This window comes from Oculina patagonica, chromosome 11, assembly GCF_052425735.1.
Source record: "Oculina patagonica isolate OP01 chromosome 11, crgOcupat, whole genome shotgun sequence".
Classification (NCBI taxonomy): domain Eukaryota; kingdom Metazoa; phylum Cnidaria; class Anthozoa; order Scleractinia; family Oculinidae; genus Oculina; species Oculina patagonica.
This window is the reverse complement of record NC_135768.1, coordinates 8,712,594-8,737,118: the sequence shown is the minus strand read 5'-3', so window position 1 is coordinate 8,737,118 and position 24,525 is coordinate 8,712,594. Positions and strand designations below refer to the sequence as shown.

Genomic DNA, 24,525 nt, shown 5'->3' with positions numbered 1-24,525 from the left:
CAGAGAGTTTAATTCTGGGTCAGGGAAAATTGTCATTTTGAAGAAACGTCAGGGAAAGTTGAAATGATGACACAGCTGATTTAATACCGTTGAAAGCTGGAAGAAGCGTGTCAGGTCAATGTGACATTGGGGATGTTTTTTTTTTTCTTAATTTTTGGAAGAGAAGGCGAGGGATTTATTTATTTTTTTATCAGGGAATAGTCAAGGAATTTTGAAAACTGATGTCTGCTGGAACTGCGTTCAAGACAGTTTCAGAAGCTTTCACGGGCTTCAATAACTAGAAAACACAGCGATCCACGAAAATTTGGTTGGTTAGCCAATGTCGGGCAGCTCGAACAATGCTTTCTACAGTAGACTAACCAAGCAGTAGTCTTGCTGTTGATAGGCATCTGTTTACTCCTCAACACTTTCATACAAAGACAAGCCTATAGGTTATGAGAATAAAAAAAAATGATCACTGATGAGCCCAGTTAGGAGAATCTGTATGTTGATATGAACTTTCTTTACAGGCTGACCATTCGGAAAAGCCTTCCATTATCACCTTGATGACCATGCTGGCAGAGAAAATGGTGAAGAAGTATGATACGGTTGCTGTTAGCAGAATGGTAAGCTGTCCATTAATTTAATTTTGTTGTATAAGCGAATAAGTATAAATGAGAGTTAAGCGCCGCCCCATTACGCTATTGAAAAATAATTTCTTTATGTACGGTTCTTTGAATTCCTTTGTCTAGGCTTAATTCTTCATACCACTGAGCAGTTTCCCGGCAAATGATACCCTATTGTAGGCCAAAACGCTCTGATTTTTATATCCTATCCCAGACTAAACAGCGTGAAATCCAGACCCTTCACAGCGGCACATAACGGTATACCCACACATATTATGTATTTATGGTTGTGTTTCCCCCTCCCCCTCCCGCCACCTCTACCCACAGGAGTAATCGTGAACACTTTCTGACTGAAGGCAACGTCTCTTTAAAATAATATGTCTGAAGACAAATTCTTTTAATTGAAAAAAAAAATTATTTTAATTGATATATCAGAACGGTGTACGAACAAGGCCAGAAAGCCTTCGCGTTGTTGTCATAGCTTGATAATCTGGAAGTTGTCTTCGTGCCTTTGTTGAGTCGCATCGATGTTTTTTATATATCTAACTATTTATTGACTCTTTAATTTTTAGGTTACTGATTCTGCAGTTGAGCAAGCTAAGCGACTTTTAACTTCAATTGGACCTACACCACAGAGTCATCTTAAACCACCCTCAAATCCTGGAACAGCTCTGCCAAGCGACTTGGAACTGAAAGAGAGCGAAGAGGCTTGGAATAACACTCGAGAGAATAATCTCAGGTAATCAAACAATCAGTGAATCTGATCAAACAACCAGTCAGTCAGTCAGTCAGTCGGTCAGTCGGTCGGTCGGTTGGTCGGTCGGTCAGTCAGTGAGTCAGTGAGTCAGTCAGACAGTCAGTCAGTCTTGAGAACTTAACTTGAAGGCTTTCAACTCAATCCTTTCTTCTCGTTTCAGGAATTATCATAAACTTGTAAGCACGTTAGTGGATATGCTGGAGAGCGATGGCTTGTAAGTTGTACTTCCATGCATTCTAAATTATTAACCCTTTCATATGCAAACGCGCATTTGGGCGCTATTTGGAGGCGCGGTCATTGAACCACTTGTGACGTCATTAATAAGCACGTCAGCAGATTTTTGAGATAAGCAGCTGATAGGACGAGGAATGACCTTTCTACAGGACGTTTCATTTTGAACATCGGTTGCATTCTGACAGAGCTAATCAAAGAAAAACACGATCCGTTTTGGGTGCAAAATCGGTGCTTTAACAGGCCAATACAAGGTCCCCTTTTCAGTCCAAGTCCAAATTTTGGCTTATGCGCATGCACCAAAGTGAAATATTGTACATTTTTACATGGAATCTTTATCAAAATGTTGCTGCAGTGTGAAAAGTGCTTTCCTAGCAAAGTTTAGGTAAATTCAACATCGTAGCACCAAAAATTCACTCTAACGGTTAAAAAAATGAGTTTTTGGGGAAAAACTTGCAAATGAAAGGGTTAGTTATTATTTTTTGAATGTTTTTGTTTCACATTCACGTCTTCTTTTTTACCAACTTCTACATAACTGCTGGGGGTGGGGTTAGGGCTTTATAGCCGAGCCGGGGGAGGAGGGGATAAATATTTATGGCACCTTGTGATTATCTAAACTTATGTTAAAATAGATGTGTGGTGATAAGGATGGATAATTTGCATTTTTAACTCGGAATATTCTTTTCTTTTCAGACGCTGGCGTTACCTCCAGATCTGTTTCAGTTTCCTCAATCTGTTAATTCGTTATGATGTTCCTCTGCCGGCAAACGCGGTGAAACTTTGTGTGAAATTCCTTAATCATGACGCATTGGCAATTCGAAAGGTAACTAATGTACAAGTTATACTTAATTGTAACCTTAAATCCTTCGGCGGTGTGCCTAAGTGGCCCACGACGCGTCACGCAATCTTCCTTACGTGCGGGAAGAAGGGTTGTGTTACGAGCCTAAAGGGGCTCGTTTGTTGCTCGCTTCTTGGCAATGAACCAAGTTCGCGGTTTGCAGTGGATCGTAAGAGTCGGGCACTCCTTGAATGCTTTCAGAAAGACTGGATTTGTTACATCACTTAGTAGTTAAATCCGGCATCTAATTTTAGGTTGCCATAGATGCCGTTGGTGCCATCCTCAAGCAACAGAAACGACCACATGCCAAAATAGTTGTCAATCCTTACACTGTTGGTAAGTTGGCCATAGAGAGTTCATACTGCAGGTCAAGATATTCTGGTATATGACATTGTATGTCACAAGGGAACAAATCATAGCCACATATACGAGACCTGTCTTCTTAGTTGCAGTTTGGGCAAGGTGGAGCCTAGCCTGTAGAACAAGCAGTTGAGCAGAGAAGGGCGCGAAAGGCAAACGTGAAGGGTGACGGCGAGCGCGAAGTGCGAGACGAAAAACCGCTTATTCTGCCGACGGGGGGAAGGGGGGAGGGTTGGTAGGGGGGAGGGGGCAGAGAGACGACGGTAAGACGAGGAAAACGCGTAGTCGTATAGTTCATAGTTATCGAATCTTAAATTGTCGACGGGCTGACTTGTCAGGATAAGTATACTGAACAAACGGCGTATTCTTGTTCTGCCTCCAGCTGGTCTACCAGAACCGACAACAACAGTTATTCAGCCTGGAGATCGGGAGGATAACGGATGGTAAGAAGCGACATTCGGACGGTTGATTTGCAGTTGATTAATATTGTCCATATTTGTTGCGTTGTAATAAGTTCCTGATGGGGGTGCTGGAGTTTAAGTTAGCAGTAAAATTTTCGGCGATTTCTCATCTTTCAGTAAATGTTGTAGATCTCAGAACTCAGCTATGAGTTAAAAATGCATCATCTCTTAGCTAAATATGTAGTAGATAAAATATGAGCGGGAGATCTGTATGGGCGTTTGCAATGGCGGGCCGATAGTCGAGCCATTGTAAACGCCCATACAGATCGAACGCTAATATTTTATTCTACTTGTGAAATGAATTCAAAACAATACATTGAATGCAGAGTATTGTTATGCGATTCGGTAGAGATCTGCATCAAAAGTTAATGAATACTAATTAGCTGAGCAGGAGTTTGTATCAAAAGTTCCTTCTATTGTTTGATTTGTATTGGGGTTTACAGTCGTGTACATGTGATCTGAATACTGTGCTGGGATTGGTTTGCACCCTCATGAATAGTTAATGAATTTTACAAGGTTAATTATCACATTATTGCGGGCCCAAGAGAGGTCCGCAACCCTAATCTTGACAGTGACCAGCGGATTGCGTTTTACGCGTGCGCGCCACGTTAATAGGGTAATAGGCGAACAGAAACCGGAAGTTGAAAATTTTGTTCTTCCACTAAGAACGATCGGAACGCGAAAAATGTGTCAATCACGATAGTTTGTCGTAACACCGGAAGAGAAAAATCTCTTCTCTAAGAACGATAAGAATGCGAAAAATGAGTCAATCTCTCAACAGTTTGTCACATAAGATCTACGCTTCTGTCACATGGAAGATTGCAAACATTACAATTTGTAGACGTTGTTTTATAGGTGCTGCTTTTGAGAAAATTTGCTGTGATTATATCACAGATAAAACAACGGCAAAGCGAATGATTCCAGCAACGGTTATTCTCGAGGAATTCGTTATAACACTGACAACATAGCGAGTTTATCAACCGAGGAAAATCACATCTCAATTCACACCACGTGCTCGGCTACACTTCACAATCAACTGTCAATCAAAAAACAACTCTGACTGGTTCGCGGCCGGTTCGCGGCAATTATTAAAGCGTGACGCGTTGCTCGGAATAATTGTGATTTTTCATTAATCGCGCCACGTTAACAAAAGGCAAGCACAACATAGCGAGTTTACCGACTGAGAAAAAAAACACATCTCAGTTCACAACGAGTGCTCGATTACACTTCACAAAACTGTGTAATCAACAACATAGATTGGTTCGCTGCAATAGGAAATGAACATTCCTTGCGTGACGCGTTACTCGGAATACCATTGTCTTTTGTCCATTTTATCATTTATTTATCGACACTGCCATCTAACATTACGCACTCTCGTACCAGTCAGTGCCTTTCAGTTCTAAGTGCGTCAAGGCCCGCACTTTCTAACCTGTGGTTACCACTAGTTTTAAGTCATTTAATGTTTTTCCCTTGTAGGCTGCATTATTCGTCGAGTGCTCTCCCTAAGACGAAAAAAGAATGGGAGGGTTGCGTTTTCATCGATAAAACTCACTGGGGCTACTACACATGGCCAAAGTAAGTGTTTTGAGTGAAATAGTAAACAGTTATATCGAGAATGCAAAATGTAGTTGTGTTACAACTTGTTTTTCTACGCGTCACGTGTTCCCGTGACAACTTTTCCCGCCACTTTGTGCCTTCTTGTTGTTTGGCGGGAAAAGCTGTCACGTCGTTTTGAATACATGGAAGTGACAGTGTACTTACAGATGAACTGCTAAAATCTTACCTTGTTATTCCTGAGAAGAGCCACAGTAGAAGCTTTGGGCTGCGAGAGCAGTAACGGCCATCAAACGACGTTCCACTTGTTTTCCTACGAACTCATGGAATTTCACTTTCAAATTGTACCATAGGAGTCGATTTATCTTGTGGGATATTTTTAAGTATTTTTTCTGTCAAATTCTGTATGCCTGAAGGGTCGAGTAGCAGCTCTCGCAAGGTCTCGCATGAATGGCTTGCTACCCTTTGAACAAACAAAAGGAACAATGCCCCTATCTCCCAAAACAATAGCAACTACTACACTAGAGGACCAGTAGAATTACGTGCTTACGAGAGCTGCTACACTACTGAACCAAAACCATCCTGCACACTACCCCACAACTCCAACATACAAGTTTAACATGTGCCTACTAACATTTTTTCTAGAAAACTGCTCACCTATGCCCCTGCAGACCAACAGCCTCTTCAAGGAAGAACACATGACCAACTTTCAGAGGTGAAAATGATTTTTTAATTGTTTTATAGGGTACGGTTAATAATGAGAATTCTTAACGTTAATTCTTGGAATTAAGGATGGCCAACGATGGTGTGGAGGGATGTGTAAATGTACAATGTTGGCAAACGTGAAGATTAGACTGGCGTTTCCAATTTTGACGCAGACCCTTTAAAATTTAGTACATTAGTAGCTTTTGAGCAAAACAAGTTCCGTGGTAGACTGCAAAACAATCGTATCTTTTGCGAACGCGTTCGGTCTTCGAACGAGAGCGAGAGGTCTGGAGCCAATGTCAAAACTGTGAGTGAGACTGGGGAGAGACGGGCGTGCGAGGCTCGATAAGCGCTTTTTCCAACGACTTTAGAACGACTTTTGAGAAAAAACGACTGTTTTGCAGTCTAGTTCCGTGGCTGGAGTTCATAAGTTTCTCATTCCATCAAATAAGAGATTTTCTTTCTTCACTTTGTTACAGCGTTGAGAAAATATCCCGTGACAGTATTTTAGAGTTCTTTTTAGCACAGTTCTCCCCTGGTTGAGTGTTGCGTGACGCGTGACATCCTTAGAATGGACTCCTTGTCTTTCTCTTGTCTCTTATCGCCTTTTCAGGTGTCCAAATTAACTTAATTATTTTTTTAAATTATTTTTTTCCATTTCAGGAGGAGCAGCCAATTTACGATGCATTTAATCAAGAAGAATTTATGTCACAATTCATTTCGTTTCTGTCCTTGGAAGACAGGAAAGGAAAAGATAAATTTAACGTTCATCGCTTTGTACTTTTTAAGGTTAGAGAAAAGATTTCTGTCTTAAGTGATGTGAATATTTTATATACCAGTATATTCTTGCTCTAATTTCCGGGGTCAATGAACTAAAAAAAATGCGAAACTTCTTTTAAATTGACCAGCCTTAATAATAAACTCTTTCTCCGTACCCCTATCGTAAAGTGGTTGGAAAAATCGTATCGGAGTGGGTAAGAGAATAATTAAACCAGTCCGTAGGCCAAAAGCACCGGGATAAATCTGTTTGGTTGCTTCTGTAACTGATGGAAAGTAGCCAATTATAAAGCATTTTGTCTGTGCACCTGAAAGTGGTGGGAAAGGTCGAAAAGTTCATTTGTACCTGGTTAACTTGAAGCTTGTCGGGGAATGAACTAATCAGTACATTTAAAAGTGTACGTCTGAACTAATCACAAAACACTTTGTCCGTGTGCCGAGAATGGCGGAAAAGGCGGAATGGTGTCCGTGCGCTTGCCACAAGATGGCGGTCGATGGTCATCGGTTTTGCAACTGGTAAGGGCTGGCGCTGTAATATAGTTTGAAGAAGTCTAATTTGGAAAAGCATTATTTGCAGTAATCATTTTGTGTATACTTTTCTCAACAGGGTCTTTTCAGAAACTTTGATGACACATTTCTAGATTTAGTCAAGCCACATCTGGAAAGACTTTGTATAGACCCACAGGTAATTAAAAGATAAACGTCATAACCCCTAAAAGCTCTTGCCTGCCTTCTCTTCCACTAATCGCATTACAAGATAATAAAGTCTGCACGCAGGCTCACAATGACAACCGTTACATTATTTCTTTTTCATTTATTTTTCTGTAGGAAAGTAGTCAACGATGTGCTGTAGAAATCGTCGCCGCTGTCATTCGTGGTTGCAAACACTGGAAATTTGAAAAGGTATATACAAACCTTGAAGCATTTCATGTCCCATAATAATCACAACATGACTGTAATCCCCTGCATATGTTACTCTAGATTCTTTTATATAATAAACAAGCTACATTTTCTTGTGTGCACAGGTGATTTTTCCCCTGTTACACGTCGCTGCAACGCGTCCCTGTAACTTGTTCCCTTGTCTAAAGCACCTTATCGCCTTTGTGTAGCCCTGTTGGCCTCGTTACGTACTGAAAAACTTTGCCCAATTTTTTGTTTGTTTTGTTTTTCTCCTAAATGTGATCAAAACATCACCAGCTTTTGAAACATAGTAAACAGGACTTAGTTTCTTTGTTTACCTTATCTTTGCTAGCTTAGTTTTTATTTTCTTTCTTGCTTTTTTTTTTCAGGTTGAAAATCTCTGGGATTTTCTATTGCCACTTTTGAGAAAGGCCCTATGGGCCGTTAACGTGGAGACCTTAGAAGATTGGGGCACTTGCATGGCTACCGCTGTGGTGAGCTACTGCTATTGCGGACCATATGACTTTTAAGCCTCTTTGTAACTCCAACATTTGTGTCTCCGTACAGTTACACTGTCCCAGAATGGTAAAAAAATAGGTTACAGCGCTTAAAAAAGGCCAACGTGGTGAAAAGAAGAAAAAAACCTAAAATATATAAAAAAAAAAACAACAACAACAACAAAAAACAGGCTTGGACGGGACCTGAATCTCAGTATTAGACTTTTCACAGTCCCCTATTTTTCCGTGAAGTCGTAGAGATCGATCGTTCAGTCCGACGGGCCGCCATTTTGGTTCACGAACGCGAGCGAAAACAGGGGAGAGTGCAAAAACCCCGTGGAGGGGGGGCTTTCCCACCCCCACGCTATGAACATCTCCCCCCCCCCCCCCACCCACCCACCGGGTTTTGGCACTCTCCCTAGTTTTCGCTCGCGTTCGAGAACCAAGATGGCGGCCCGTCTGACTGAACGATCGATCTCTACGACTTCACGGAAAAATAGGGGACTATGAACAGTCTATGAATCTATAACCTCTGTTTATGTTGTGAGTTCGTAATATACTCTTGAAAGATAGAGATAATTATGGAAGTGAAGGTGTATTTGAAACATGTTTCCTTTGAGTACCTCTCGCGGCAAATGAAGTTTGTTTTTATAACTGCGTTGGGCTTTTATGTAACAACCCTTTCGGACGCAGTGCAAACATGACATTTTGCTTACGCTTCTTCAGATCCTCGTTCGTCAATGCGATTTTCTCGTTACAGGAAAGTCGGGATCCCCGCCGCATTCATCGCTTTCTAGAAATGTTGTTAGAAGAACCTTTGGACGATCAACGCGGTTCCTTCTCTGACTCAAGGTGAGCTGTTTAATTCTAAAACTGATCACGTTCTATTTTCTCCTTACATCATCAATACATCGCCAAGTGGACTGGTGACGAGAATATGAAAAAAAAACAAAAAAACAATCAGAACGTGATGGCTTAAAGTAAACAACTGTTTTGCATTTTCATTTTCGTGTGCCGAGCTGCAACACGATGCCTTCGATGCACTTGCGTTACATTACATCATAGTTGCGTTACATTAGGTCTTGTGGTTTGTGTCACATTAGACTGTGTTACGTTACCAACAGCTACGTTACATAAAATCTACTACTGTTGCCTCACTTTAAAGCTACATGAAGTCTGGTGCTTTTGCCCTACGTTTAAGTTCCGTTGCGTTACGCGACGTCTGGCGGTTTTACCTCAAGTATTGCGTTACGTACAAGTTGTAAACCTGACCTCTTTGTGAAATTGTTTCTTTTTCAGTCGTTTATACTTCATTCAAGGAGCGCTTTGTCAACAGGAATGGCGAGTCCCTGAGCTGCTTCACCGCTTAATGGCTGTGGCCGAGTCCCATCTTAACCATCCTTACAAGAACGTGCGCGATCGGCTTGGCAGGTTAGTATGCCATCATGCTGGAAGGTCTACAGGTGGAATATGATTAAGGAGAAAGGGCTAGTATTCGACTGTGTCAAAAACCTGGGAATAACCTGCTGGGAGTATCGCTTCTCTCTTTTGACGAGATGCTAGTCTAACGCAGGTTGTTGCTAGATCACCGAACCGAAATAGAAGTTGGGGCAGGGTTCATATAGTGGGCTTATTGAAGGGGATCACCACCCCCGCTCCCCCAATAACCCCATCGGGTCCCTTACAATTCGCGCCCGTATTTATACTTGCGCCTGCTACGATGGCTAAAGATCCCTACCTCTTCGTGGCTTTGCCGTTCGTCGCTTACGGGCTATCGCTTCAAACACTGCCAACTACAGCTGTGCAAAAGCTTGGTTCTCCACACAATTTAGCTGGAAAAGTTAGGCAATTTACCGTTTGTCTTGTTCAAAAATACAACACACCTGAGAGGCACTTGAGGATTGACGTGACGTTTTCAGACCACAACTCAGAAACGAATATCACACTTCAAGCACATGTTTTTAGAGAGTTTCTTCAACAAACCTTTGATCTTTTTCCATCACAGTGTTCTTTGTAGCATTTTGATGTACGACCTCAAGCTACCTAACAGCACGCCAACGCGCTCACCAAACCGGAAAGACTTTGTGAACAAGGTACTTCCGCAGCTGGCAGGACTACAAGAATTGGCGCGCGAAAAAGAGATGGGCGGAAGTGACGTCAGTGTTGCAAACGCAGTAGATGTTGAAAAAGAGGAAGTAAAAGATGGATCACGTGAGAGTGACGACAGAAAGGAAGCCATCAAACGGTTGAAGACAAGTGAGTGCTCCCAACTTGAAATTTATTGAAGTTTTATTATTATTATTATTATTATTATTATTATTATTATTATTATTATTATTATTATTATTATTATTATTATTATTATTATTATTATTATTATTTAAAGGAGCTATGCCACGGGGATTTTGCAGATTTTTGGTCTAGTGGTAGGCAACTTAACCCATAAGAACATTATCGTTGAAAATTTAAAGGAAGATATAACCTTAATTTGGGATAGAAATCAAGCTATAGCTATAAATATCGATTTTTTGAAGACGCGCGGAGACAACTTAAAAAAGTAAGCCTTACTTTTTCAAATTGCAATCCGTTTCCATCTGAGCCATCCGCAGCCAAATATGCTCGTTAACAGTTTCAGTGCTCTAATATAGCAATTTTTAATAAAAAAACGGACTATTATTTTCAGGTTTCCTGCGACACATGCAAATATAAATTTTGGTTGTTCAAAAATCTGGTAAATTCCGTGGTTTAGTCCCTATAAGTGTTCCCTTTTGGCATTAGGGCTTAATTTGCCATTTAATTAAGTTTCGGAAAGAATGAGTTTACCTACGGATTTCAATCTTGCCATTCGCTCGTTTATTTTTTGTTTTTGTTTTCTTATGTTTCAGTGACAAACTGGCTTCTGTCTCATGCCGTGCGCACTTTACATAGCTGTCCTGAGGAATTCTTTGATCTTCTACCTGTGGTAAGCAATCTTGTGTGTGTGTGTGTGTGTGTTTCTTTTTTTTTTTTTTACAGGAAATTATTGTTCAAGTGACCGCTCATTCATGTTTTTACTTTAGATAATCCTATTCGACTCTCAAGAAGACGATCCTGAGCTTCAACACTACTGTCACCGGGTATGTTCAACAATAGATTCCATCTTACTGCGACAGTTAAAGTTTGTAAAGACAAACGAAGGTGTCCTATGGAAATCTTGAAAAAAAAAATACTTTTCTAAAATCCAATTACGATTTTACCAAACTCCTAATGTTATCATATTGTCTTGATTGCCCTGCTTTGCTTACGCGCGTTTTATTATTGCTTGCTTGAAAACTCAAATACTCAAAAAGCATGATTCGTTATAGGAGTGGTTTGATAAGTACCGAGGGCAGCATTGGTTTGATTGCCAAGATAAATTACAATAACAGGGCATGGAAAGGAGTTTATTCCCAGCCCCCCACAACCTGACTTAACGCGCCGCTAATGAGTGACTGAGTGTGACACAAAGATCATTCCGAAGCTAATACATGTACTGTATTGTTCAAAAAATGATACGTACTATTCGAACTTCTTTTCTCCTTAGACCATCGCGTACATTTCTCAAATGGAGCTGCCATTCGACCTGATACCGCTGGCCTTGCAGACTGTCAAGCAAGTATGTTGGCATCCTGGAATATCTCGTTCCTCTAACATTTCACGCCAGTCTTGCTAGATTTTCCCGGTTAAAAAGACTGGAAATTCCAGTTTAAATCTTAAAAATCTTTTTAAATCTTTTAAATCCGGTTAAAAGTATTTAAACTGGAAATTCCAGTGTAAATCTTTTTAACCGTCCCCGACTCTCCCCGCCCTTACGCGAGGGTTTGTTACTTTGACACTCTAGGCAATGTTAGTGATATGAAATGATATACCTTATTGTTACTTATTTTCGCGGGTACTTAATTTCGCGAAAATGCAACAGGAATATTTCGCGAGACTTAATTTTCGCGATTTGGCCAAAAATACGTAATTAGCATAAAAAATACAATAGAAATCGTTTAGAATTAATTTTCGCGGGTCTTTAATTTCGCGATTTTTTGAAAATCGCGAAAATCGCGAAAATTAAGTCCCGCGAAAATAAGTAACAATAAGGTAAATAATTTTCGAACAATTAGAATATAGTTTCATAAAGGTCAAGAACAGAAGCCAGGAAATATCTACATCTACATCTACATTTATTAAGTTGATAACATCGTTTAAGACATCACATCAACTATAAAAAATAGATGCAAAGTAATAAAAAAACAAAAACAAAATGTACATGCATAAATAAGATATAAAAATACTTAGTTACAATTTACTTGTTTACATGCTTCCCTAAATTTAATTTAAAATTCGATAATGACTTGCAATTCACTAAGTCAGCGGGCAGTAAGTTCCATTCTGTTATTGATCTAGGAAAAAAAGAAAACTTAAAAATGCCTTAGAAACTTTTGGAGGAGAGAGGAGGAGAGGAGAAAAGCCACATTTCCATATCTGGTTTTTCGTACAGTTCATCTACATCAGTTCACTGGAATTAGAATCTGTAAAGGACGGGTTACAATCTTCTTTTCTAATCACACGTCCCGTCCCCCCTTACCCGCACCCCCCCCCCCCCACCCCCACCCCCACCCCTTGCATGTCAACCACACTTGGGAATACAACGTCATATCTTTGATTGACTTTATTAAAGGGACTGTGTCACACGGATTTTAGCTAAATTTAGGCATTGGAAATGACCCGGTGAAATATAAAATAACCTCCTAAAACAGTGAAGGGACATTTCAATGACACAGCAAATACAAAAGAAGGAACTGATGGCCAAAAATGAAGAAGATTGAAACGGATTGCAATATAGATTTGTTTTTGAAATATTGTTGGGCTGAACAGTCTTCAGAGTTAGTCTCCTTTGCTTGTAACTTAAACAATTGAGACACAATTGGTTGCAATGAAGCAAAGGTTTTGCAATTTTGATCCATAGAAGTAATTTCTTTGCAAACATTAAGTTTCATAGCGAGTGTTTGGAAAAACGTAACAAAAGAAATTTATCTCAGCCGTGACACAGCCCCTTTTATCCCTTTGCGGGCCTTCCTGTTGTGAAAAGATTTTAAACTGTGTGTTATTTTTGATTCGTTCGTTCGTTCGTTTATTGATTTGCTTGTTTATTATCAGATCGCCAGCAACAACTTGTGGCACCCGAGGCGGAGTGTGTTGGAATACTTACAAGTGATGATTTTCGCCAACCTCTTTGCCATTACCAGTAAACCTCAGTTCGTTCTGGACGTGAAGGAGCTGGTGCTCAGTCTCCTCGCAGATGAGCAACTAGAGGCAAGTATACCCTTAAATTCTAAGTAGCCATATCTTACCACGACATCACACTCAGAGTAATACAAAGAACTAATCAGAACTCTTAAGAAATTCTTGCAGCCAGCGGGAAAATTATGCAACTGGTGAAAAGAACAACAATGTGTTGTTGATTTCGTAATTTTTGTCATACTTTTATTTTAAGTTTGTCTATGCTTTTTCTTTGCACAGGTTCGAGAGATGGCGGCTCTAACTTTCAGTGGCCTCGTACATCACGGCTTCTTCCAGCTTGACGACGAGTTACAGGTAAGAGATCAACCCTTAATACCTATCATTTGAACTCAGACACACTAAGGTTTCATCCACAGACTTACAGTCAAAATACTCAGCGCGAGCCGCCTAATATTCCGGAATAGTTTTGATTAACGGCGAACGGATTGCATTACCGTAAAATTCCGGTTATAAGCCCTGGGCTTTTACAACTTCATAAGGGTTTTTGAGTGGGCTTATAAGTGGAGGGGCTTATATCCGGGAGGGCTTATAAGCGGAATAAAAAAAACGTTCCGAAACGGGCCACGGGAGTGTTGATCGAAATGCGTTTTTTAGTTTAAAACGCATAATAAAGCAACATTTAGCCCTTTTCAGTACTCTCATCCGGCAGAGGGGGGCTTATATCCGGGGGGGCTTATAATCGGATGTATTTTTTTGTTTCCAGGTAGATGGGCCTATAACCGGGGGGGTTTATAAGCGGGGGGGCTTTCAAATTCAATTTGAATATTGTAAATCATCCAACCGTCAACACGTGAATTCGTGAACCTTGGTTTATTTTTGACAGGTTCACGTGTTCACGTGTCTACGGTGAACCTGTCAAAAATTAACCACAAACTTAAATGTTAGAGCGACCATATACATCATAATAAACAGGGGGCTTGTATTTCTGCCGTATTAGCCTCAACCACAAGTCCATTTTTCTGCTAGTCCTTACAGTTGCTCTTTTTACCACAGACAGCCAACATCAAAATCCCATTTTATACAATACAAATAGAATTTGGCTTAGAAACTTTTTCTGAGGTATAAATTACTTAATTAGTTCTTTCCTACCTCATTTTGGTTATGAAAATTATAACTTTCATCACTTTTTCCCCTACAGAAACAATTTACGAAAATGGCAAACACCAAGCTCAAGAAAAAGAAGAAAGGCGTTATTGGTGCAAACGGACTCAACAATGACGCAGGTAAAAAGAGCTCAACTTGCAATCAAAATTATACAGCTAGCATATAAGAATTTGCTACATGAGGGCTAATGTCTGCATAGTCAGACATATTTCTTCGCGCCTCGATTCTTTAAATAGATTTTTTTCTTAATCCTAAGCGAAAAGTTTTGAATGTATTTTAAATTTGTCCCGTAATTTTTTCCCCAGCCCTTATTAATCGTCACGCTGGGGTCCTGGGACTAGCTAGTTGTGTCCAGGCTTTCCCGTACGATGTGCCCTCGTGGATGCCACAAATCTTGTTGGACCTGGGGGATCATCTTCATGACCCGCATCCCATACAGGTAAGAGAATTAGAGATAGTCTGCACGCCTTAAAGGCCCGGTAATACGAGCAACATTTTTGTTCAACTTGTCTCGCAACATTGTTGCATTGCAAGTTGAACGAGTTGTTGCCCGTACTACCACCGCGCGCTCAACTTGTTTCGCAACAAATTTCGGTGTTGCAAGTTAAAAAAAAATTGTTGCAAAAAGTAGAACACGGTTCTACTTTGTGCAACATGTTGCTGCAACTTGCAACACCGAAATTTGTTGCGAGACAAGTTGAGCGCGCGGTGGTAGTACGGGCAACAACTCTTTCAACTTGCAATGCAACAATGTTGCGAGACAAGTTGAACAAAAATGTTGCCCGTATTACCGGGCCTTAAAGGCTTGGACATTCTGTTCCATTTATGCTGTACAAATGAAAGCTATTGACCAGTACTGGCATGCGGTACTATTTATTGTGCTGGTGTTTCTAACTTTCAAATCTAAGGGTGAAACCCTCGTGCTTGACCATTTAACCTGAAAGCTATTTATTTATAATTTATTTATTTATTTATTTATAACAACTTTATTGCAATTACATGTAAAAGGAGAAAATAATAATAATGATAATAATCTTGCAAAAGGGTGTCGGCAGGGAGGAACTTAATCCTCATATAGAGCCGACCCCCTAAAGAAAAAAACATAGTCAGACATATTGAGTACTACTTTCATGTGGTACAGCATATTTATGCGGTACAAGTTAAAAAAAGGTATTGAGAAGCACTAGGCTGTTTATTCTACCAGGTGGTTCTAAGTTGTTAGTCTGTGGAAAAAACCCAAGTGTGTGACCCTTTAAATGAAAGCTTTTGAGTACTACTTTCATGTGGTACTGTTTATTGACTTTACATGGCTGTTCTCACTTTTACGGTTATGTAAAAGCTATTCAGTAGTGCTTTTATGTGGCACTGTATTTTGTACTGTACTCGGTGGTTCTAACTTTATCTTTTTTGGATGAAACCCTCATGTGTAAACCATTCCAATGAAAGCGTTTCAAGGTGTATCAACACACACATAAATTTCTGTTGTTGTTTCGTTAGGCCACTGTAAAGAAAGTCATGTCGGATTTCCGTCGAACCCACCACGACAACTGGCAGGAACACAAACAGAAGTTTACTGAAGATCAACTGTTGGTGTTAACAGATCTTCTCGTGTCACCATGCTATTACGCCTGAATAACGAAGAAAGGCTTGTTTCCTGAACAAAGGCCACGTTATCAGCATTTTTAACACGCGTGACAACCCTTTTTCTGTTTGTGAAAGAGATTTTACAAAGTTCCATTTGCTTTGGGCATTTTATTATCACGTTTCCCTGCTGTTCCAACTTTTGATACGCTTGTGGTGACGTCAGAGAGGTGCCTGCGTCACGTATCGTGTTTCCATACACACAGGTTGGTCACGCAATCCTGACGAGTAGGTTTGAAAAGTCACGCTATTCGTGCCCAGTGTTACCTTTAATGTGCGTCAACTGCGTGGCACTCTGGTACTCCGTAAGTCACGCAATCCCGTCCAGCAAACCGTGACGGGTATGTTGTTCCGGGAAGCAAGGAATAACATAACTTCCTTGGGGATCAAATTTTGAACTTTGAATTGTCAAAAATTGCGATTCTGACAGCAATTCGATTTTAGTATTGGAATAGTTTGTTTACGTAAACTTTATCTGTATCCACGCAACTTGATAATTTAATTTTCGACTACGTCTTTGAGACAGTCTAGCACGTGTGCCCGATTAAAATTTCTTGAGATTTAAATCGTTCGCTTTCTAAAATTTTTAGCTTTGGTAACCTTTAGAAAGTAATTTTAAATGTCAGTAGATACGCACACAGCGCTCTCGTTTTCTCATTGCTGGCTCACTATGACTCTTGGTTTAGCCACGCAGTCTTATATCGAGCAAATTCTTCAATTTATGGACTTGCTATACAATACGGCGGTTTATTTAATGATAACAGTCACTGTACTTTTATTTGTTTCGCGTACATAAAATTTTAATAAATGTGCAAGTTCCTACTGTGGAAATAAAGTTTTGGTACATCTGTACCTTGGAAACATTAAGTGTTGGTTTGCATCATTGAACTTGGATTCTTAAGGTGGCTGATAACTGTTTTCAATAATTTACAGACCTTATACTCTGATGTCAACCTTATGTTTGATGTTAGCATATCGTGATACAACTTTTGGCAAACCTTTAAGAAATTCGGTCAGAGCGGTTCAGAGCCACCTTAGAATTTTGAAAATTTAAGGTGGCTCTGAACCGCTCTGACAAAAGTTGTATCATGACATGCTGATCATAATTCAACAATAAAAAATGGGGGTTACCGACCTCATTTTCGAGTTGTAAGCACTGACAGCTAAAACTAAGGGTGTTTTTAACAGGTTTTACTGTTGCTATAGTAACCAATCATGTCAAGAAAATGGTCACAATTTGTCGACCAATGATTGAGCATTTGTGTCATACCATAAGTGTAACAGGAACTTATAAAGAATTTTAGTGATGATCTATCAAAGTATAAGGACTGGAAAATGCCTAAAACCGTTATCACGCAATTTTAGGCAATTTCTGCACTGACCAACTGGTCATAGAATAACGGCTTAAAACTGTAGAAGAACTCAAAAGAAACGCAGAAAGGCCAAAAAGGGGCATGGATGGGCAAAATTCGAGAAGATTAAAACGGATTGCGTTCTGGAAAACTTGTAAAATGTCGACCTCCTCCGGCATAAAACCAGGATGACAGTGCCAAGTGCGTGTCCTGTGTTGTATGTGTTTGTTTCATACTTTGATTTCGAGTTAGGATAGATAACGCTATCCACCGGATAAATCACTATCCAGTGGATAGCGTTTGTTTTCCCACACTTATCGGCTGGATGGCATCCGGTGGATGTGGCCTTTCTTACCAAACGGTAACGAAAGAAGTCGCAAGCTGAACTTGCGTACAGACTAACGTTGGCTAGCCAAACGGACTCATTTCAAGTGCCCGCAAGTTGTCAAAAATGTCATTTTTGACAAACATTTTTTTTGGGGGGGGGGGGGAGGGGGGAGGCCACAGCCCCCCTGCTTTGCCGCCTATGAATTGCATTGTTTTTACACATTTTCAACGAACAAAAATTATGTTCTTTTCAAAATCCCAGCACGGGTTTATTCTTATAATATTCTTAAAAATTTCGCATATTTCAGCGTCGATATTCTTATAAAATATATCCTTATAGAAAAAAAGCGTTTAAAGCAACGAGAAAACCAATATTAATATCAGATTCGCGGATTTCTAATAAAACATGCCAAGTGGCTACTAAGTTCAATAGCGAAGCGCGCGAGTGACGTCACGACTCAGACAAGACTCAGGCAAACCGAAATGGCAAACGATCTTTTTAAAACACTTGCTAAAACAGCCGGTGTTCCTAAAACACTTACATAAAAAGAAAACTTCGCCTAGATTCCTTCTATTTCTTTCAGAACACGCTGTTGTTTTCTGAGCCTCGTGGGGGCTATAGTCATTAGCATTCTATTTTTAGACCTCGCGCGCTTCGCTATTGTATGGAGCTCGATCCAACGAACATTTTACATGTATCATCATCGTCATTATTATCACAACACTGTACAAATTTTCGTCGTGGCTTGTTTGTGCAGTATGAGGTCACTGTGAACAAGCCTCAAGTTGTGATAACTTGCTGCTACTTTTGCATGTTCCTCGCCGTAAATCTCTCTTCTAATCTTCAGTGCCCTCTCGTGGCATTCTTTAGCTTGAATGTACTGTCCAAGGTTACGGAAAACGTTTCCTAGGTTGTTATAGCTTCCTGCTATATCGGCATGTTCTTCTCCATAAATCTTTCTTCTAATCTTCAGTGCTTTCTGGTGGTAATCTTTCGCTTGATTGTACTGTCCGAGATCGCTATGGACATTTCCCAAGTTGTTGTAGCTTCTTGCTACATCAGCATGTTCCTCGCCATAGATCTTCTTTTCTATGAGCAGCGCTTGCTCGTGGTATTCCTTTGCTTGAATGTGCCGTCTTAGGTCGCTGTAAACAACACCCAGGTTGTTATAACTTGTTGCCACATCAGCATGTTCTGTGCCGTAAATTCTATTTGTGATGAACAGTGCCTTCTTGTAATATTCTTTTGCTTCGCTATACTCTCCCAGCTTACGCAAAACATTACCTAAATTGTTATAGCTTCCAGCTATGGCAGCGTGTTCTTTTCCATGGATTGATATGGAAATTGTGTTCGCCTCTTCAAAGAAAAACAACGATAGTTCGTACTCGCATTGCAATGACAGCACCCGACCGTGGACGGCTAACACATCAGCTTTCAACAAGTCACCCTCCCGTTTGTTGCTTATGTACTCGATGAGTTCACAGGCTGATGTAGAAAAGAGATTTGCATCTGAAGGCTTACTAAGGTCACAGCAAACGGCCGCAGTTGAGGACAGCCACGTAGCAACATTGTCAGGAGTGATAAAGGGGGATAAATTCTTCACCAAAAGATCCCTTGATGCAAACTTTGTGGTAAGAATTCCATGCAGCACTTTACAATGGCTTGTAACTCTTCGTAACTTTGCACACGCATGTCCATTTTCAAACAAATGATTTCGTTCCGTGAGAGTAAGAAAGTGAAAACTCTTAATTGCTTCAGATATACACTCTGTTTGCTCAAACTCAAACGTTGAAATTCTCTTCAGTACTCCATGGACAATGTTGTGCACCCTTAAATACCCAGGCGCTCCGTTTTCGCCATGTAAACAAGTAATCAAGGAGGATTTTAAAATCTTAGCCTTGATTAATTCTTCTGATTGTCCCATGGTACGATTTTTGACAAAGTTAACTGCGACTTCAATTGGGAGAGATTCGGAAGCACACAGTGAAAGAAGACAAAATGTCTGGCGAAGAACTTCATCGCTTCTCGAAGCTCTATTCACTGCCATTTTAATCGCTGTAGTCATTGTTTTCGAGTAAGCTGTATTTTCTCTGGCAAGAGGCTCTTCTGTGCCTTCGCGTTCGCCACGAGCAAATGTTTCCAGGTATCTTGTCCAGCTGAAGGTTGGAGAGCCATAACTCACAACAGTTTGTACGTAAAATGCAGCAGCTGCTAAGGCAAGTGGTTGATACTCGAGAACCTCAGCAACCTTTTGAGCTTGGGTGTGATTTGAAATTTGTGATACTTGTTTCAATAGCTCCACTGCATCCTCCGGCTGCATTCCTGCACTTAGGGACTCGTGGTAAGTATGAGGAGCATTTGTCGGAATTGCACTACTGTCTTGAGTTGTAATCAACACCTGACCGTGACCCCATTCTTCACTGGCAGTCTGAGGCAGATAGTTACGAACCAGGGACAGGTCAACAACGTTATCAGCAATTATTAACCACTCTGAGAACTGTTTAATCGCTGGAAAAATCAAAACCTTGAGATGTTGAATTGCCTCTTTTGGGCTGTTAGCTTTCAAGGTAGCCAGATTAGTCAAAGTGTATTCTGTGATGCCAAGCTGTTTCGCAAGAGCAAAATATGAGTCAGCCAGCGTTTCAAGCGTTTCTGCATTCAGGGTTGCAACAAATGTTAGGCCGTCAGCTGCCCGTGATCTTTTGCGAAAGAATTCTTCTCCAATTTGACGAGCAATTTGACTTTTGCCACATCCAGGATTTCCAGACAAATAAATGGTACTGACTGCTCCATTACTTCCATCTTGAAGTTCTTGCATTTTCGTCAAAATCCTCGTGACGTCATTTGAACGCCTGATGATTTCGTGAGATGGTTTGAATGTGAGGCTACAGAAAGAATCAACTTTGGAATTTATCTCTTGCGTAAGACATTCAACTTGCTCCTCGTTTCTCTGTATCGTGTCTTGTGCCACTTGTAAATCAGACGTCAGAGTTTCAACTTGTTCTTCTTTAGTCTTTATTGTGCTACGAGCCACTAGCAAATCAGTTTTGGCCTTTCTCAATTCGTCTTGAAGATTATCAACCAGCATCTTCAATTTAGTTACTTCTTCTATTGGAAAGCTCGTCTGGTTTTTGACCTCCTCGATATCATTGACTGGAAGATTCAAATATTTGAATGCAAACAACACTCTTCCTACGTAATTCTTGAACTCAGCATCTGTAAGTTCGGCTTCACTGATGTGCGCAATGTCATTTCGGACCTGACGAAGATCATCTACTTCTTTCCTGATTGCTGCACTAAGGGTTGTGCCAATGCTATCCGAGAACAGGATTGCAAAAAACAAACAACTACAGTCCCACTCTGCCGTGTTTCCATTCTGTATTGTCGCAAGATAACGCGCGTTTTTCGTGCGACTTTTTCGGGATTCGTTATAAAAGAAGTCTTGACCATTCTTTGGTGTGTCTTTCCATTCTCCAAGCGTTGCTTTGTAACGGAAATGCCATTCTTGTTTGAAGATTTTTCGTAGTCCTTCGGGAACCAAGTTGAAGGCGATGTAACAAATTCGAAAATAGTTCAATTGTTCTGGTGTGTACTGCATTGTGGGAAGTTCTGCAGTAGAAACATGACAGGAGTTAAACACACATTAACAAATACACGTTGAAGACAAACTGTTTATCCTTGATTAAAAAAATCAAACAGAAAATAAAGGTTTTCTTCTTGTTATTCGGAATAGTTAATTTGTTGCGTGACTTGTTTCAGGGCACGCGACGAAAATAAAACAAGTCACGCGAGCCACGCAAACCGGAAACGCCATGTAGTGTTGGTTTAATTTCATTTTAAGTGTACAATTATTTAAAGCATTTCCCTTTTAAAGATAAGTCTTCCTTTTATGACACACAGATAAAACAAACAACGAAGAAACACTGAGGTGGTATAGTTTCCTTTGGAAATGGCTGAATTTTAATAAGTGAACAGTTTTCTTTTAAACTCAAAGGAACCGATTTCAAGATGTTCGAAGACATACCAAAGGAGTTACATCAAAAGAGGAAAGCACAGATGGAAAGATTAAAGGCGGCGAGGAAAGAAGGAAGACGCGCAAACTTTAGTAAGTCTGAGCCGGACAAACTGTATATTGATGGAAAATACGTTAAAATGTGACTCTCAGTTTGGCTTAATTTACTTTGAGTATTCAGAATTGACAATGTTTTTGTGGTATAGTATTTGAGCTTAAGGTCTAGACTCTGAGAGTAATGGACAAATATTTTCGTTCTTTACTATAACAATAGACGGAATAACCGCCGTTTTAAAGTCTCATTCCATAGCACCCAGATATTGTTTAATTAATATTTGATCTGCGGTGGTGGAGCTTAGGAAGGTTGTTTCTGGTAGATGGATATTTACATGGAACATGAGGTAAGTTTTCTTTCTTTCCTTCTGTTCCAGCTTTGTGTTGTGTACGTTAAAGGCAATGGAAAATTTTATTACTACTTATATGTACTGATGAGGTACGTCGCGCATTTTACAAGTAACCCGAAGAGAATGTTTAGTTTATTATTATTTAAACGTCGCAGAAGCCCAGCAAAGCGCTTTTCAATTAACACGTACAACTTCTTCTATTTTCTTGCGTTCTTCAGTAATCCCAGAGTTAATCCAATCTCTATGAAATAAGCGTTAGTATGTGCAAATTAATTTCGTTAAATGTGAGGGGCATAGGCAACTTCAAGAAAAGGAGAACGATTTTCACTTGGTGTAGAAAGCAGAAGGCAGACTTTATCTTCTTACAAGAAACTCATTCAAAAAAAGAGTCAGAAACATGTTGGAAAAACGAATGGGGTGGAGAGGTCATTATGGCACATGGTAGTCAAAATTCCCGTGGGGTGGCAATTCTTTTCAAAAAGGGTGCTGATTGTAAAATTCATTTAAAAATTCTTGACCCCTTGGGACGGTATGTCATGCTGAAAGCAGAAATTAAAGACAAAATGTATGTTTTGATCAATATATATGCTCCCAACAAAGACACGAACATCGAAAACTTTCTCAACAATCTGCTCATGACTTTGCAAAAAAATAATTTAGACGAAGAAGAAAACATTGTGATAGGCGGGGACTTTAACTGCCCTCTAAATCCGGTTTTGGATAAAAAAGGAGGTCTATTGAAACCTAGAAAATCTGTTGTAACCACAATACAAAGTTTACAAGAAGAACTTGATCTGATAGACATATGGAGAGTCAAGAACCCAATGGAAAAAAGTTTTACATGGAGTCAAAACTCTCCTAGGGTTTTTTGTCGATTAGATTACTGGCTGATTTCAAACACTCTACATGATCTAGTTAAAACGACGGATATTATTCCAGCCATTAGAACAGATCATGCAGCTATCTCTCTTGAACTTGTTAACGGATCTAATGATAGCAAAGGTCCGGGTTTCTGGAAAATGAACACTTCTCTCTTGGATGATGAAGAATATGCAAATAATATATCAGAGAAGATACCAGTTTGGTTAGCTGAAGGTCGTAATGAGCTGTCGGACAATCGAAGTATTTGGGACTGGATGAAATACAATATCAGGGTATACACAATTCAGTTTTCAAAAAGAAAAGCACGGGAGAGAAATGAAAGAGAAAAAAGTCTTCAAGAAGAGTATGTTAAAGCAAAACGTAACTATGAAAAAGAATCCAACGATTCCAATGCGACTATCCTTAATTCCGTTAAAGACACTTTGGAATTGTTTTATGAAGAAAAAGTCAAAGGAATTATTATTCGTGCAAGAGCCCGCTGGCATGAACACGGGGAGAAAAGTACCAAATATTTTCTGAATCTTGAAAAAAGAAATCACATCAAGAAACATATGAGAAAATTAAACATTAACGGTTCGACGACCACGGATCCATTCAAAATTTTGTCCGAACAGCGTCGCTTTTATCAGGAATTGTATACGAGTATAAATAAGGATAAGGATAACTCACAAATAATCGAAACTTTCTTTAAAGATCTAAACATTCCAAAACTTTCAGAAGAACAAAAAATATCGTGTGAAGGTAAAATCACTTCAGAAGAATGTAAATTGCTTTTAGATGGTTTCCAAAATAGTAAAGCTCCTGGGAATGATGGAATTCCTATAGAATTCTACAGAAAATTCTGGTCATTAATTAGCGAGCCTTTTATCAAATGTGCAAACGACTGCTTTGAAAAAGGTGAAATGTCTTCCTCTCAAAAACAAGCTGTCATAACTCTCATTGAAAAAAAAGGAAAAGACCGCTCTCTTTTGGAAAACTGGCGACCGATCTCGCTCGTAAATGTCGATGCAAAAATTATGTCTAAAGTTATAGCTACTAGAATAAAAAATGTTCTGCCAAATATTATTCACCAAAATCAAACTGGGTTTATAAAAAATATATCTCAACAAAGAATAAGACCTTAAAAACGTTTAATAAAAAATGGACGACTTTTTGTCCTACTTAGTCTTTTTCTCTTTCATATGTATATATATTTTTTGCCTCATTTAGCTTATTTTTGTAAACCTCTATTGCCTTTGTAAGTGTTACCTTTTTAGTTGTAAGTGAGAATGTAGGTAGTGTCCTCATTATATTGTAAGTAGCTTTATCATTGTAAGTAGTGTGAGTAAGTAGTGTAAGTAAGTATTGTAAGTAGTGTCCTCATTATATTGTAAGTAGTTGTAGTATTGTAAGTAGTGTAGGTAAGTAATGTAATGTAAGTATTGTAAGTAATGTCGTATTGCAAAATAAAATAAAATAAAATAAACAAGATTGACTCTTGGTGTTTATTTTTTGATATGTTGAGGTTTAGTGGATTGACTGACTGTTGACGAAGTTTTGGAGGAGTCTGTAAGAGCGTTTTCAAGTAAATCAAGAATGAAATTTTCAGAAAAACACCGTTTTAGTATAAAATAGGCGCTTTAAAAATTGTTTCGTATTATTTGAGCACAGTTACTCTCACTGAAATATAAATACTTACACCATCAAAGATCATTAACTTAATGCGAAAGACTTTTTGCTTTAATTTGTTAAAATATATCGACTGCCGATTTTAGGAAATTATAAGAAAATACCAAAAACTTCATTCTTGATTTGCTCTTAAGCGCTC

General features: G+C 39.5%; 2 protein-coding genes across 2 annotated transcripts in view; one reads left to right on the top strand and one right to left on the bottom strand.

Moving 5' to 3' along the window:
- LOC144631040 (proteasome activator complex subunit 4-like) overlaps positions 1-16,607 on the top strand; it is a 41,426-nt gene extending 24,819 nt beyond the window's left edge. Inside the window, exons 32-54 of the mRNA XM_078489404.1 lie at positions 510-605; positions 1,178-1,344; positions 1,523-1,576; positions 2,287-2,416; positions 2,686-2,767; positions 3,174-3,234; positions 4,729-4,827; positions 5,452-5,521; positions 6,175-6,300; positions 6,896-6,973; positions 7,117-7,191; positions 7,578-7,682; positions 8,446-8,537; positions 8,985-9,116; positions 9,691-9,941; positions 10,571-10,647; positions 10,745-10,801; positions 11,248-11,319; positions 12,852-13,007; positions 13,215-13,289; positions 14,134-14,218; positions 14,405-14,538; positions 15,597-16,607. Coding sequence (XP_078345530.1) covers positions 510-605; positions 1,178-1,344; positions 1,523-1,576; positions 2,287-2,416; positions 2,686-2,767; positions 3,174-3,234; positions 4,729-4,827; positions 5,452-5,521; positions 6,175-6,300; positions 6,896-6,973; positions 7,117-7,191; positions 7,578-7,682; positions 8,446-8,537; positions 8,985-9,116; positions 9,691-9,941; positions 10,571-10,647; positions 10,745-10,801; positions 11,248-11,319; positions 12,852-13,007; positions 13,215-13,289; positions 14,134-14,218; positions 14,405-14,538; positions 15,597-15,731 — 2,409 coding nt within the window. The 3' untranslated portion in view covers positions 15,732-16,607. The remainder of the gene's footprint in view (positions 1-509; positions 606-1,177; positions 1,345-1,522; positions 1,577-2,286; positions 2,417-2,685; positions 2,768-3,173; positions 3,235-4,728; positions 4,828-5,451; positions 5,522-6,174; positions 6,301-6,895; positions 6,974-7,116; positions 7,192-7,577; positions 7,683-8,445; positions 8,538-8,984; positions 9,117-9,690; positions 9,942-10,570; positions 10,648-10,744; positions 10,802-11,247; positions 11,320-12,851; positions 13,008-13,214; positions 13,290-14,133; positions 14,219-14,404; positions 14,539-15,596) is intronic.
- Positions 16,608-17,802: 1,195 nt separating this feature from the next.
- Positions 17,803-21,024, bottom strand: LOC144631051 (uncharacterized). The gene has a single exon (XM_078489423.1). It carries the CDS (start codon positions 21,016-21,018, stop codon positions 18,136-18,138), a length of 2,883 nt encoding a protein of 960 aa, XP_078345549.1. The 5' UTR covers positions 21,019-21,024; the 3' UTR covers positions 17,803-18,135.
- Positions 21,025-24,525: the final 3,501 nt, after the last annotated feature.